This window comes from Saccopteryx leptura, chromosome 2 (genome assembly GCF_036850995.1).
Source record: "Saccopteryx leptura isolate mSacLep1 chromosome 2, mSacLep1_pri_phased_curated, whole genome shotgun sequence".
NCBI classification, from domain to species: Eukaryota; Metazoa; Chordata; class Mammalia; order Chiroptera; family Emballonuridae; genus Saccopteryx; species Saccopteryx leptura.
Genome location: NC_089504.1, coordinates 333,638,995 through 333,654,851, shown reverse-complemented (window position 1 = coordinate 333,654,851; position 15,857 = coordinate 333,638,995). Strand labels below are relative to the sequence as shown.

At 45.2% G+C, this 15,857-nt stretch overlaps 1 protein-coding gene across 1 annotated transcript in view; it reads left to right on the top strand.

Annotated features, from left to right (window-relative positions):
* Nucleotides 1–15,857, top strand: part of NXN (nucleoredoxin) — a 173,967-nt gene that overhangs the window by 133,655 nt on the left and 24,455 nt on the right. The window contains exons 2-5 of the mRNA XM_066363578.1: nucleotides 8,734–8,851; nucleotides 11,358–11,491; nucleotides 11,983–12,083; nucleotides 13,564–13,670. Of these exons, the coding sequence (XP_066219675.1) occupies nucleotides 8,734–8,851; nucleotides 11,358–11,491; nucleotides 11,983–12,083; nucleotides 13,564–13,670 (460 nt within the window). The remainder of the gene's footprint in view (nucleotides 1–8,733; nucleotides 8,852–11,357; nucleotides 11,492–11,982; nucleotides 12,084–13,563; nucleotides 13,671–15,857) is intronic.

Genomic DNA, 15,857 nt, shown 5'->3' with positions numbered 1-15,857 from the left:
AGGCTTCACGGGTTTCATGAACTCTGTGAAATTACACAGAAATTTTTGTGCATGTGCATTTTTCTCTGGGGAAAGGATCTATATCTTTTATCCTCCAAAGCGCCTGTGACCCAAAATTAGTTATGAAACTACTCTTATGTTTATGTGACAGAGATAGAGACAGAGAGAGGGACAGATAGGGACAGACAGGAAGGAAGAGAGATGAGAAGCATCAATTCTTTGTTATGGCTCCTTAGTTGTTCATTGATTTCTCATATGTGCCTTGGCCAGGGGGCTACAGCAGACCGAGTGACCCCTTGCTCAAGCCAGCAACCATGGGCTCAAGCTGGTGAGACTTGCTCAAACCAGATGAGCCTGTGCTCAAGCTGGCAGCCTCGGGGCTTCAAACCTGGGTCCTCTGTGTCCCAGTCCAACACTCTATCCACTGCGCCACCACTTGGTCAGGCAAAATGACCCCCTTTTTTAAGAGGTCTTTTTGAAAACCTTAAGTGGGCTTTAGATGTCACACATACTTGAAAAGGCACAGAAGTGAATCTTGGTGATCATTTCTTTAAACTCAAGAATTTCTTATTTCCAGTCAGAATAAGAAAACCAGTATCAAAGCCAACCTCTATGACTTTTCTAACAGAAAGTTCACTTTCTGATTTGGGTATCATAGTTGACATGTTTGGAATGATCAATTCCTATGCCTTCTGTACTGTTTCAGAGCAGAGTGACTATGATGCTACAACCTGAGAAAAACACTCTCATTCAGATCTACAAATCATTGGTGAATGACATAAGTTCCTAAACATATCACTATCATAAAATTAGACCATGATGACGTGTTAGTCTACAAAAGAATCAACTTTTCAGTGCCAAATGTAAGTCTAGAAGCTTAATTTTTTTTTTTTTAACTAAACCAATGGACCTTTACTTGGAAACAAAAGATTTAACAACCATGGATAAAACATAAGCCAAGACCTCCTGTCTTTCCCAATGGGAAAAAATGGAGAGGACTCCTAGGAAGGGAGAGAAGATAAGGGTTATAGGTGCTACAGTTTCTTCCCTCTCCAAGGAGGATACTCAGAGAAAAGAATTATCTGTTGTGATTTAGGGTGGAGCAAGGGGACATGGTATAGTCCTTCTGCCTACACTGAGGAACCTAGGAAAAAAAAGAGTATTTCCTTATCCATCAAGGGGGGAGTCTTTAAAGCAAATAGACAGATGCCCTCAGGCTGTCCCAAACAGTTTAGCCTTCTTCAGGGCCTCCTTTATGTCTTGTGCGGGTGAGAGGAAAGTCCTGACTCATGCTGAGTGGCCAAGCATTTAGGTACTAGGTTGCCCAGGTTCCAAAACCTACTATTAAATAAAATAAAAGATCTAGCCTGACCAGGCGGTGATAGTGGATAAAGTGTGAACTTGGGATGCTGAAGACCCAGGTTTGAAACCCTGAGGTCACCGGCTTGAGCACAGGGTCACTGGCTTCAGCATGGGATCCTGGACATGACCCCATGGCCACTGGCTTGAGCCCAAAGGTTGCTGGCTTGAAACCCAAGGTTACTGGCTTGAGCCTAAGGTCACTGGCTTGAGCAAGGGGTCACTGGCTCTTCTGTAGCCCCCCCCCCATCAAGGCACATATGCGAAAGCAATCAATGAGCAACTAAGGTGTTGCAATAAAGAACTTATGCTTCTCATTTCTCTCCCTTCCTGTCTGTCCCTATCTGTCTCTTGCTCTCTCTAAAAAAAATTTCTTTTAATTAAAAAAATAAAAGATCTATCCAAGAGCCAATCATATGCTTACATTTCAAGTGTAATATGGGTGCTTACATCAAACTGCTCAGTCTAATCATATTGCATCTGTCATCCTTATAGTTAAGGCTCATAGGCTGCAGTTTACTTTAGGAAACAGTCTACTTGTCCAAAAAAAGTCTTGTTATGAGATGCTATATACCACAACAGGTCAAAGGAATAACCGTAAAGTAACCATCCATTCCTGATAAAGCATTTGGTCAAAAAGTTATGGAAGGATGCCCTGGCTGGGTTCTCACTGGATAAAGCATCAGCCTAGCGTGCCAGAGGTCGTGGGTTCAACCCCTGTCAGGGCATATATGAGAAGCAATCAATGAATGTACAATTAAATGGAACAATTAAGTAGAACAACAAGTTGAGGCTTTCTCTCTCTCTCTCTCTCTTTCTTTCTTCCCTTTCTCTCTCTCTCTCTCTCTCTTAAGTCAATAGAAAATTTTTTTTTTAAGTTATAGAAGGTGATTTTTTATTATAATAAAATTTACCATCTTAACCATATTTAAGTGTACAGTTCACTGGTATTGAATACAACATTGTTATGCAGCCATCTATCTCCGTAATTCTTTTTATTTCGTAAAATGGAAACTCTGGTTATACTTGTTAAACAATAATCCCTTATTTTCCCATTTCCGCAGCCCCTGGCAACCTCCCATTACAATTTCTGTCTTTAGACTGCTCTCAGTACCTCATATAGGTAGAATTATGCAGTATTTATCTTTTTACGACTGACCATCTTTTACTTAGCATAATGTTTTCAAAGGTCATCCATGTTGTAGTGTATTACAGAATTTCCTCCCTCTTAAAGACTGAATAATAATCAGGAAAGACTATATTGTTTAACATGTTAAAGAATATCTGTCTCAAACCAGTGGCTAATATTACATATGATAGTGAAATATGTCAGGTATGTGTCCAGTGTGGTCAGGATGCTTTCTCTTAAATATGATTCTGGCAGTTACAGTCAATAATAAGTGGTATAACTGTTGAAAAAATAAGATAAAGTCATCTCTTTCTTGCAAATAGTGTGGTTTTCTCTTCAGACTGAAAATCTATTTTGAAGTAAGAATATATATATATATTTTAAAATTAGCTGTTTTTACAACTCCACCTTTTCATTCATGGCCTAGATCTCGTTCTTTTGCCTATTCAAGTATTTTGTTCTTGCATTTTTCCTTTTTTGTCAATTTTTTTTCTCTCTTTTCTGGATTATCCCCAGCAGTGTATGTTATAATATCTCCCATCTTTAAAATATTCTCCCTCTGGCCTGACCTGTGGTGGCGCAATGGATAAAGCGTCGACCTGGAAACGCTGAGGTCGCCGGTTCAAAACCCTGGGCTTGCCTGGTCAAGGCACATATGGGAGTTGATGCTTCCTGCTCCTCCCTCCCCCTTCTCTCTCTCTCTCTCTCTCTCTCTCACACACACACACACACACACACACACTCTCTCTCTCCTCTCTAAAAATTAATTTTAAAAATTAATAAAAAAAATTAAAATATACTCCCTCTGACCTCATCTTTAAAATATTCTTCCTCTGGCCTAGCCAGTTGACTCAGTGGTACAGCATTGACCCAGTGTTTAGCAGTTCTGGGTTCTATTCCCAGTCAGGCCACACAGGAAAGGCAACCATCTGCTTCTCACCCCCTCTCCCTTCTCTTCCCCCTTCTCTCTCTTTCTTTCTCTCTCTCTCTCTCTCTTTCTCTCTCTCTCTCTTTCTCTCCCTCTCCCATAGCCGTGGCTTGATTGATTCAAGCACATCAGCCCCCGGTGCTGAGTATGGCTCCTGTTGAGCCTCCACCTCAGGCGCTAAAAATAGCTTGGTTGAGAGCAGCCCCAGATGGACAGAGCATGGGCCTTAGATGGCATTGCCGGGTGGATCTTTGTCAGGGTTCATGCGGAATCTATTTCCCTCTTCTTACTTTAAAAAAAAAAAAATCCTCCCTCTGACTTCATTGTGTTTTTCAAGCTACAATCCCATTTCTCTGCTCCCTTTAATAACAAAACTCTTAAAGAGAATGGTCTATAGTCCAACTCAGCTCTTTAGCTGCCATTTTCTTTTTCTCTTCTTATAACTGTATGGCCAGTAGTCACTGCTGTCATGGCCATGCACATGCAGGTTCCCATTAGATTCGTACAGACAGTAAAGAAACAGTGAAGCCAAAAATTAGTGAGCCATTTCTTTATTCAAGACTCACACCGGCCAGCAAGCAAACACACAGGGAAAACACTTCCCTTTCACTCAGAGCTCACAAAGCTACTGACCCATTCTCCGGTCCCACAACCAGGAGAATCTTCTCCAGTTTTTCCTAGAATCAATGGCCCACTAGTCTCAGCTGAGTTTGCAATAGCTCCTCACCTCTGGTTCCCATCTGCATCCGCTCTGCCAACATGGCTTCTTTCTCTGCAAAACTGGCCTCTCTCCCTTTCCCTGCCATCTTGGCTTCTTTCTCTGCACTCTGCATCCTCTCTGCTCTCACTCTGCAAAAATGGCTTCCCCCTTTCTCCTTCTCCTTCCTTTTAAAACTTTCCTGAAGCCAAAACCTCTCCTTCCGCACACATTGGCATAACAATGGCTTTTCCCAATAGGAAAGTAATGAGCAATTTCACAGATCACATACCTGGGGCTGCCCAGTGCCATTTTTTAACAATAAAAGCAAATTCAAAAATTATGTTTTACCAACTCATTTGCCCAATAAGAACCTTTCTCCATTTTATTATTTTCTTCTAAATATTTCGCACATTGTCAAGGGGACTCGAGTTTGGCTGGGTCCCAGGCCCACATTAGGCATGTGTGCTGGGCAGAGCTACGTCCCCATCCCCCCTCTTTCCACTGCAGTCTGTCTTTCAGCTTCACTACTTGACTGACTCCTCTCTGACTCTGTTAAGGTCTTATGAGATCTTAGTTGCCTGTTCACTGGTCAATTTTCATTTTATTCATCATCTCAGCGGATTTGACACAGTTGCCTACTCCAAAACACTTTCTTCACCTGCCTTTTGTGATATCAATGTCTCCTCGTTTTCATCCTCTGTCACTCAACACTCCTCAGTCCCCTGTGTGGGTGGTCCCTGGCTCTACCCTAGGGTCTCTTTTCTTCTATAGCTGTATTCTCTCCTTGGATGACCTCATCCAGGCCTGTGACCCTGTACAGCATCTAGGCACTGATGATCCCTGATTTACATCTCAGGCCACCCTCCCCCAGCAAGTCTAGATTTGTAAATCCAGGTGCCTGCTTTGAAATCTCCACTTGCACATGTAATAGGCAACTCAAATTTGACCTGTCCAATCTTGATCTTTTTTCCCTCTCAAACTTCCTCCTCCTCCATTGCTCCTCATTTAGCTTAAACAGACCCTTGACACACTTTTGTTCAATCCCTAAAACCACAATACATCCTTGATCTTTTTTCTTGCCATCACCCCTTGACATTCAATTTATTGACCTACTCTATTGACTGCCTTCAAAATACAGCACGGCCTTACTGCCACTGCTGCTACAACCCAAATCCTTGCCACTGCTCTCAATGCCTGAGCTGTCTTCAGTAGCCTCCAGATTGGTCTCTTGCCTCCCATTTGTCTTCCCTGCAGTGTGTTCCTTCACAACAGCCAAAGGGACCTTTTCAAATGTAAATCAAGTCTGACCTGTGGTGGCGCAGTGTATAGAATGTCAACCTGGAGCCCTGAGGTTGCCAGTTCAAAACCCTGGGCTTGCCCTGGCCGGTTGGCTCAGTGGTAGAGCGTCGGCCTGGCGTGCAGGAGTCCCGGGTTCGATTCCCGGCCAGAGCACACAGGAGAAGCACCCATCTGCTTATCCATCCCTCCCCCTCTCCTTCCTCTCTATCTCTCTCTTCCCCTCCCGCAGCCAAGGCTCCATTGGAGCAAAGTTCGCCCGGGCACTGAGGATGGCTCTGTGGACTCTGCCTCAGGCGCTAGAATGGCTCTGATTGTGGCAGAGCAATGCTCCAGATGGGCAGAGCATCACCCCCTGGTGGGCATGCCGGGTGGATCCTGGTCGAGCGCATGCGGGAGTCTGTCTGACTGCCTCCCCGTTTCCAACTTCAGAAAAAAACAAACAAACAAACAAAAACTCTGGGCTTGCCTGCTCAAGGCATATATGGGAGTTGATACTTCCTGCTCCTCCCCTCTTCTCTCTCTTTTTCTTTCTCTCTCTCCTCTCTCTGTAAAAATGAATAAATAAAATCTTTTTAAAGTTAAAATGTAAATCAGATCATACCACTTCTCTGCTAACCTCAACTTATTTTTTTTTTCAATTCAGTAAGAGGACAGGAGGCAGAGAGACAGACTCCCACATGTGCCCCGACCAGAATCCACCTGGCAAACCACCAGGGGGTGATGCACAGCTGCTCAGCTACTGAGCTCTTCTTGGCGCCTGAGGCAGAGGCCATGGAGCCATCTTCAGCACCTGGGGCCAACTTGCTCCATTCGAGCCATGGCTGCAGGAGGGGAAGAGGGAAAGAAAGAGAGAGAGAGAAGCAAGAGGGCGAGGGGTGGAGAAGCAGATGGGCGCTTTTCCTCTGTGCCCTGACCAGGAATTGAACATGAGATATCCACATGCTGGGCCTGATACTTAACCTAAACCTATTTTACTTAGAATAAAATTTCATAATTTTTACGTCTTCAGGGCCTTAAAGATCTGGTTCATGATTGTCTTTGACTGCTCCTCCCCGGCTCTATCTGGCTCTGTCCACCCTAGCCTTCCCCAGTTAGCCTCCTGGTCTCTACGCAGCTTCCCTGGGCCTCAGGTGGCTTTCCTTGATGTGCATGTGGCTCACTCATTACTGGGGTCTTGTGTTCAAACGTCATTTCTTCAAAGCTGCCTTCCCTGGTAACTCTCGAAAGTCCATATCACTGCCAACCCCCTGCAAGCTTTGTTCTTACCCTCCTTTATTTAACTCTCATCAATTACAAGTGTCTGAAATTGTTTTTCCATTCAGGTTCTTTTAGAGGCTCTGCAAAGGCAGTGGCTTCATCTGCCTTGTTCTTTCTTGTATCCCTTGTGCTTGGAACAGGGGTGGCACATTGTAGGTGCTCAGTTAATATCTGCTGAATGAATTTCAGCACTTATCAGTTACAAAACATACTGGGAAAAACAGTCTATTTATAACAGTTATATGCATATATATGCCTAATTATCAACAGGTAAAAAATAAGCAACAAAAATGAGGTTTTATTTTTTTCTATTAAATTGGAAAAACTAATGTTGGTGATAATACTAGTGAGGGTGCTAAGAAATGGGCACTTTCATTTGCCACTGATGAGAATAAAAATCCATCTAAGCATTCATAAGTGGTGAGTCATGGGTGAGTTTTACCTCAATTTTTATGATGTGCTATGGTTCCTATATTTTCTAATAATTACTTTATTCCCCTGGTAATTACTTTTGAGCCAGAAAAATTTAATCATCTTAATCTTCTTTTTTTTCTCCTTTAAAATAAAAAAATTAACCTGGCTGGATCTTTGCACCAGCCAGTTTGTGAAGCTGATCTTGTCAGCAGAGGGTCCTGTTTTGTTGTTGAGCCTCTTCTTATAGGAATGTTTAATCTGGATCCTGGAGCAGGTTTCCCTGGGATGATGCAGTCTTGGCCATTGGAAACTAAATGTGCAGAATCACTCTCAGTCTGAGGTCCTGGGCTGGCTTGGGGAGCCCATTGGAAACACGAGGCCAGGGAAGAACATGCAGCATGAAAGGCGGGGCCCACCCAGTTCGAGGTGGGGGTCCCACAACCCTTCCTGCCAAGACCCGGGTCTCTACAGCAGGGGAAGCCGAACATTTCTTGGCAGATACCCTGACCAACTCCCTCGCTGCCTGGGTTTGAATTGAAATAATAATTATCACAGCCACACGTGCCTTCCCTTCTGCTTTATGCAGCTGGACTTCTATGCCTGTTTCCTTAGACATATTTGTGCCCATTCTGCCATGCCCCGGTGGCCAGCTCTCCTGTCTGCGCCGGGACTCCAGAAGAAAGGCTCGCAGCTGAATCACTGATGGGCCATTCTTCAGTTTCCCCTTGTTTCTTTCTTTCCTAGAGGTGCATAGGTAACTCGACATTTCATTAAATTATGTTGTTTTCTGGGCTTGGCAGTTAAGTTCCCAAGCACCTAGTGGCTCACCTGAGCAGTGTTCACCCGGATGGCTGAGTGCAAAGCAAACGAAACCCACACATACCTGTTCCTGTGTCTGGGCTGTTGCCTTTACATTTCCTTGACCTCACCCCACTTAGACCCTGGCCTCTGACAGTGTGTACAGTCAATCTCAAGAACCTGCCAACAGATTGTGGGTTGTTTTGAGTGGCACCGAGAGTTGGTTGGGGCTGGCCCAGAATGTTGCTTCCCTGGTGTTTGCTGGCTGAATGGCACATGCTTGCAATGACTGCCAATGTTTCAGGGACCTGATGAAGCGATGAGAGGGGCAGATTTTAACTATTTGTCTTCTGTTGGATACCCTTGTCCCTTCTCCCTTAGGGCTCAGGGGACACAGAGCAGGGGAGCTCCAGCCTGCTGCTTAGGTAGAAAGGCACCAGTAAAGAGCCTCCTTTTTTGCTTTAACTACTTACTGGGTCTGATTGTGTTCAAAAAAATACATAATCCTTCATCTTTATGCTTATTAGATAGAGAAAGTGCCTGGGGCGAGATGGGAGAGAAGAGTTGTCCTAGAATGAGTGTCATCCGTCCGTCCTCAGCCTCCGCCATGACTCGAGCCTGGGTGGGGATCAGACACTGGGTCTCTGCACTGTCACAGACTGCAGGGCGAGGGCGGCTGCGGCTTCCCCTGTCTGTCTGTCCAGCCAGCCCTGCTTTCCATCAGTTCCTCACTTATCTGTACGTTAGCGTTTTCCAGCCCACCTACCCCTCCGGCCTGGGGTTTTCAAAAGAGCTCTGCAGTTGATCTAGTTTGAACTTAACCACTTTCTTTAACTATTCTTCTTACAGCTTAAACTTTGGAACAAATATCGAATTTCCAACATTCCATCGCTAATATTCCTGGATGCCACCACCGGAAAGGTCGTGTGCAGGAATGGGCTGCTGGTGATCCGTGATGATCCAGAAGGTGAGACCTTGGTATATCCAGCCTGAACTCTCTCTCTGTCCCTCTGCTGACCTGTTCCTCTATTGCCAGAGAATGTAAAAACTGAATACAGTTGACCCTTGTACAACATGGGTGTTAGGGGCACTGATCCACATATAACTTTGACTCCCCCCCAAACTTAACTACTAATAACCTACCGTTAATGGGAACCTTACTGATGACAACAATGTGTTAAACAATCAATTGACACATATTTTATATGTTTAATATATCATATACTGTGTTCTTACAATAAGCTAGAGAAAAGAAAATTATGTGAAGAAAATCATAAGGAAACAAATATATTTATAGTACTGTGTGTTTTTATCAATACTGTAGGTTGACATCATCAGTTTTAGGCCGCACAATTTATCTAACTGTTGGTTAAAAAAAATCTGTGTATAATGGATCCAAGCAGTTCACCCATGTTGTTCAAGGGTCAACTGTGTATCTAAGTGGGTTTATTTGGCTAAAGAATATTGTCTTGATGAAATTATAGTATTCTCCAGGTCATGGTTAAGATTTTTAAAGGGATCAGAATGTCCCCCCTGGGAGCTTTAATTCATAGACTGAAGGAGATGGAATCTGAGAGAGGAAGTTCAGCTTTGAGGGTTGAGGAGGCTTTTGAGAAGCAGCCAGAGCTCAGAGACGGCTGGTGCTGTTTCCATGGCAGCTGCCACCTTCACAATGAAAGGAACGCTAAGTGATTTTTTTTTTTTAAATATTACTGTAGCAGAGTCACAGGCTCTGTTGCTCTTCTGGTCTCAGTGGAGAGTGCACCTCATTTCTTGGTGCTGCCCAAGTCCTGCAGGCCTTGGTCTTGCTGGCCACGGGGTAGATGGCCATGCATTGGGAAGGCTCCCCTGGAGCTGGCGTCATAAAAGGGTCCTGAGAGCTTTCTCCCTCACTTTCTGATCCAGCTAGAGGATTCAAGCCTGGTCACAAATTTTCCCAATGAAAGTTTCACCTGCTCCAAAGAATGGCCCTCAGTGAAAACTAAGGCATGAGAGAACCAAGTTTGTACCTTCTCAAATTTAAATGCACACACACCCGTGAAGCTTGTTAAAATGCCCATTTCCTCCCTCCCCCAGCCCCCATATTTTTGGATCCATTTGTTCAGGATGGGCTTGGCCACCTGCGTTTTCCTCCGTCTGTGCTTCTCCCTCCGCCCCATTCTCTCCTCACCCCAGGCGATTTTGAGGCAGTGGTCCATGGACCACCCTCTGAGAAAACACTGTGTCTGTTGAGCTGAGAGCATATTATTTGCTCTTCCTGCCTGGGACTTAAGTGTCATGAGAATGAAGACCATCTGGGTTGTGTGAGTTTTACTCTTTCCTTTCCCTAGACCTAAATTCTTATCTCACTTGGTTCCCTGGGCCCCAGCCCAGACTATCTGAACCAGAAATTCGGGAAGGCGGGGGCTGGGGTGGGGGGGGGGTGGCGCATGATATTTTATTTACTTAAAATTTTTTTAAGAGAACAGCTTAGGAAGACACAGCATTTTGTTGTAAAAGATTTTATTGTTTTTAGAGAGAGGAGAGAGAAAGAAAGAGGAGGAAAGCGGGAAGCATCAGGAGAATCTTTTTTTTTTTAATTTTATTTATTCATTTTAGAGAGAGGGGAGCGAGAGAGAAGGGGGGGGGGGAAGAGCAGGAAGCATCAACTCGTAGTAGTTGCTTCCTGTATGTGCCTTGACTGGGCAAGCCCAGGGTTTCCAACCTGCAACCTCAACATTCCAGGTCAGTGTTTTATCCTCTGTGCCACAGGTCAGGCTCTTTTTTTTTTTTTTTTTTTTTTTTATGATTAAAAAATATATATTTTATTGATTGATTTAACAGAGAGAGGAGGGGGTGTGAGCGAGAAGAATCAACTCATAGTTGTTTCACTTTAGATATTCATTGCTTGCTTGTTGCTTGTCATATATGTGCCTTGACAGGGCATGCCAAGGGTTTCAACCTGGCGACCTCAGCACTCCAGATTGATGCTCTGTCCACTGCACCACCACAGGCCAGTCGGGAGTATCATATTTTAAAATGCCCAAGCAGATTCTGAAATATGTCAGAGTTGAGGGTCACTGAGATTCCAGGGTTAGAACTAAAGAAATTTACAGATGTTTAATACCTGAAGCAGTGCTCCCCCGGCCTGGCCCATGATCAGAGTTACCTGGGGAGTCTGTCTTATGTTTTTTGTACATAAGCTTCAGCCCTGGATGCTGGGACTTGGGGTATGACCTGGGCTTCCAAATTCTTCAAAAATCCCTCAGGAAATGGTCCCTGTGATCATGCAAGTGTGGAACCATTGCCTTGAGGATAGGTAGGGCTGCTCTGTCAGGTGCTTTTTGTTCCTGTGTTTTTAGCTGCAGGTCCTGTGGGTATGTTAACAAATACTATTTGATGGTGAGGTTGTCATGCTCTGAGCTCTGAGGCCTCTTGGGTCAGAGGCCACACTGAAGATTCTTAACCTGTTCACCATCTGTTGCCTGTTTCAGGTTTGGAATTCCCTTGGGGACCTAAACCCTTCAGGGAAGTCATTGCAGGGCCCTTGCTTAGAAATAATGGGCAGAACCTGGAGAGCAGCAGCCTGGAGGGGTCTCACGTGGGAGTCTATTTCTCTGCACACTGGGTGAGTGTTTGGTCCCTCTTTAGCCCAGACAGAAGGAAGCAGCGCTGTCACCACCAAGGCCAGCTGTGAGGGGCTTCTGGAGGTGTGACTGCTTGGGCATAATTTCCTGGCGGTCTTCCTTTCTTCTGTACCCAATGCATTATTGATGTGCAATAAGTGCTTATTCTTATGAATGATAACAGCAAGAAAATGACTTCTTTTGACTGGTCTAAAAGGATAGCTTTCTTAACCCACTCGGATGAGGCTTCTAATGGTCCCTGAGGGGTTTGGTTTAACTGCTGCCTGCTGGCCTGCTGTGAGGGGTGGGGAGGAGGCCATGTAGGATGCTTGGCATTAGGAGAGGCATGTTTGTTCCTGCTTCTTTTATGAACCAGGTTTTGCCAGCCCAGTTCTACTTGGTTCTTGCTTGCCTGGCTTCTGATGGCAAGTGGCTGGGAAAGGGGATGTCGAAGGTGCAAAGTCACACTGCCGGAACCATTCTTGTCTTTCAGTGTCCCCCCTGCCGAAGCCTCACCAGGGTCCTGGTAGAATCCTACCGGAAGATCAAGGAGGCGGGCCAGAAATTTGAGATCATCTTTGTTAGTGCAGACAGGTAATGTGCACAGGTGGTGGGGGGGGGGGTAGGGCAGCACAGCCTTTCTGCAGGTGGTTAACATGCCTTTCTCTCACCTTACACTCTCACTTCTGTAGTAGAGTTCCGAGACTGGGTGGGGATTAGTGGCAGAGGGACAGATGCATTTCACATTTACTCTTAGCATTGTCTGAAGGGAAGCTGAGAAACTTTGTTCTGGCTGTAAATATGGAGATATGTCCTAATTCAGGCCTGAGTCATTTGAGATTAGGATGCATTTTCCTGATCGGTTCAATTTTTGGATTATGGAGAAAGGCTATGGAGGGGGAAGGATGGAAAGAAAAGAGCCAGAGATGGATGGACTGAGATGTCTGCCTTAGATGCCTGTGTAGTCATTTTCCTTAGCTCTGGCCCCGGACTTTATCTGGGGGCTATCACAAAAACCAGAAGGGCAGACAGACCTTTTTCCTGGAGTATGTCAGATTCTTTTAGCCTCGGTTTCCTCTGCTTTATGCCCTATCGCTGGCTTTTACTCATCAGTGACCTTCCTGAGTCACAGAAGTCCTGCCCCCGTTCAGACCGAGCCACCAGGTGCTTCTGTCTCGTCAACTCCTGGTCCAAAGGGCTCTCTGAGATGCCAGCACACTGAGAGCATGGTGTGCGCTGCTGCGGCCTTGATGTCTATTTCATGCTTGGTTTAGTGGCCGGTGGGCCCGCCCGCTGCTCTGCAGCTCCCCCTCTCAGTGCTGTGCGTGGGGGCAAGCTTAAAGGCATGCCAGGCGGAGCAATCACTCTCTTAAAGCTTTAAAATATATATCGACTCTATTGAAGTATAATTGACATATAGTGAAATGCATAAATTTTATTATTTTTTGAAATGCATACATTTTAAGTGTGTAGTTCAATGAATTTTGATAAGTGTACTGTACATACCTATGTAAGCGTCACAATTAAGATAGAGACCATTTTCATCACTCAGAAGACTCCCTCATGCCTCGCCTCCATCAGCTCTCACGCCTAAACCCCAGTTTAAAGGAACCCCTGATCTGTTTCCTATCACTTGACTAGATTTGTCATTCCTGGAATTTCTTATATGTGGAAACATAGTTTAGGATTTGTTAAAAGTGTGGTTCTGTCCACACCACTGTTTGTACACAAAGTAAAAGTGTCACAGGGAATATGGTGTCTGAACCTCCAGGCTTCTTATAAAAGTAAGAGCTGTCTGTGTTGAAAAATGAAAAGTTGGGCATGAATTAAACTAGTAGGATACAGGGGATGAGCTATTGAAACGGCCTGGCATTTTAGTTTGGTATTTATGTGTTGTGTGGAGCAGTTGCTTCCTAGTATATACCAGGCTAGGCAGAATGACCCCCTGCTGTGTCTGAACACAATGATCAGCCGCCTCTGCATCTGTAGAGTTCTGGGCGTGACTTGGTGGGAAGGACCCAGTGGAGGTGCATTTGGTGGTAATAGAGCCTTGTTCCCATGCATATTTCTGTAGGTCAGAGGACTCATTCAAACAGTACTTCAGTGAGATGCCCTGGCTCGCTGTCCCCTACACCGATGAGGCCCGGCGGTCGCGCCTCAACCGGCTATATGGAATCCAAGGTAGGCATTCCTGACTCCAGGGGCTTCCTGGAAACCTGCTCATCAGGGCTCCCCCGGTCTTTGGCTTTCCTTTCAGAGGGGAAAGAACTTCTCTATTTCCTTGAGTGTTCACTTGCTTTACCATTATAAAAATTACATGTAAATTTTACATTATGTAGGTTATACCTCATTGAAGCTGTGTTGTTGTTTTTTTACAGAGACAGAGAGAAAGTCAGAGAGGGATAGACAGACAGGAACGGAGAGATGAGAAGCATCAATCACTAGTTTTTCGTTGCGTATTGCAACAGCTTAGTTGTTCATTCATTGCTTTCTCCTATGTGTCTTGACCGTGGGGCTACAGCAGACTGAGTAACCCCTTGCTCTAGCCAGAGACCTTGGGTCCAAGCCGGTGAGCTTTGCTCAAACCAGATGAGCCAGCGCTCAAGCTGGCGACCTCAGTGTCTCGAACCTGGGTCCTCTGCATCTCAGTCCGATGCTCTATCCACTGCGCCACCGCCTGGTCAGGCGAAGCTGTTTTTTAGGCAAAGTACTTGTCCAGGTGAGATAGCCACTTCTCACACCGCAGGCCTAGTGTGTTCTGACATGGCCAGGCCACAGAGTGCACGCTCCCCAGTGACTTGTCCAAAACCCTATGTTTTACTGTCAAACAGACCTGAAAGTGGTCTTTGGTCCTCTCTCTCAGACTTGAGTCTTAGTTTCCTCATCTGCAAAATGGGCGTGAGAAATCTTTGCCACAAAGACTTGCTGGGAGTTATCAATAGGATGTAAATCACTTCTCATGATTCCTGAAGCATATGGCGGGGGGAAAGTAAGTATTTATTACCTTTTAGGTAAGAAAATGGATTTCTCCATTTTCTCTAGGACTTGAAGCACTAATCCTGTTTTTCAGAAACAGTGATTATTAGTGAAGCAAACTGTATTTTTGTTCTTTATTATGTAAATACCTCCTTCTAGCCTTCACCCAGCCAGCTGTTTTCTTGACAGAGCACTTAACTGGCCTGTTAAGAGTTCAACTCAGCCTGACCAGGTGGGGGCACAGTGTATATAGTGTTGGCTTGGGACGCAGAGGACCCAGGCTCAAAACCCTGAAGTCACTGGCTTGAATATGGGATCATAGACATGACCCCATGGTCGCTGGCTTGAGCCCAAGGTTGCTGGCTTGAGCAAGGGATCACTCGCTCTGCTGAAGACCCTGGTCAAGGCACGTATGAGAAAGCAATCAATGAACAACTAAGGTGCTGCAATGAAGAATTGATGCTTCTTATCTCTCCCTTCCTGTCTGTCTGTCCCTATCTGCCCCTCTCTTTTCTTCTCTCTTGCAAAAAAAGAGACCTGTAGTGGCGCAGTGGATAAAGCGTCGACCTGGAACGCTGAGGTTGCCAGTTCAAAACCCTGGGCTTGCCTGGTCAAGGCACATATGGGAGTTGATGCTTTCAGCTCCTCCCCCCTTCTCTCTCTCTCTCTCTCTCTCTCTCTCCCCCTCTCTCTCCCCTCTCTATAATGAATAAATAAAATCTTTAAAAAAAAAAAGAGAGAGAGAGAGATTATTTAAACTCATTCCCTTTGTACCAGATCCTGGTCAGCCAAGACAGATACAGCTAATATTTGAGTTCTCAGTGCTCCTTGTGCTATATGGGGGTGGGAGACACACAAATTAAGACTTACCCACAAATTCCACAGTTTATGGGGGAACTCATCATATTCTTTAACCTTTTTCATTTACAATAAGCACATAGCTTTGTTTGGAGCTGATGTTTCAAAAAAATTTTAATTTAAAATTGGGGCTTCTCAGTTTCAGATGTGCATAAGAATCACCTGGAGGCTTTATGTACGTGCAGACTCTGACTCAGGTGGTCTGGGAGTGGCCCAGCTGCTGCTGCTGGTGGTCCAGGGGCCACTTCTTGGGTATTAATAGTGTAGGTCTATAAAAAGGAAAAAAAAAGTTGGTTCTGGCTACGGTAGAGCATCAGCCTGGCATGTGGAAGTCCCAGGTTTGATATGTGGTCAGGGCACACAGTAGAAACAACCATCTACTCCTCAACCCCTAGCCCTTCTCTCTCTCTCTCTTTCTCTCTTCCCCTCCTGCAGCCATGGCTTATTCGAGTAAGTTGGCCCCAGGTGCTAAGGGTGGCTCCATGACCTCACCTCAGATGCTGGGTTGCTGAGCAACGAGCAGCGGCCCCAGAT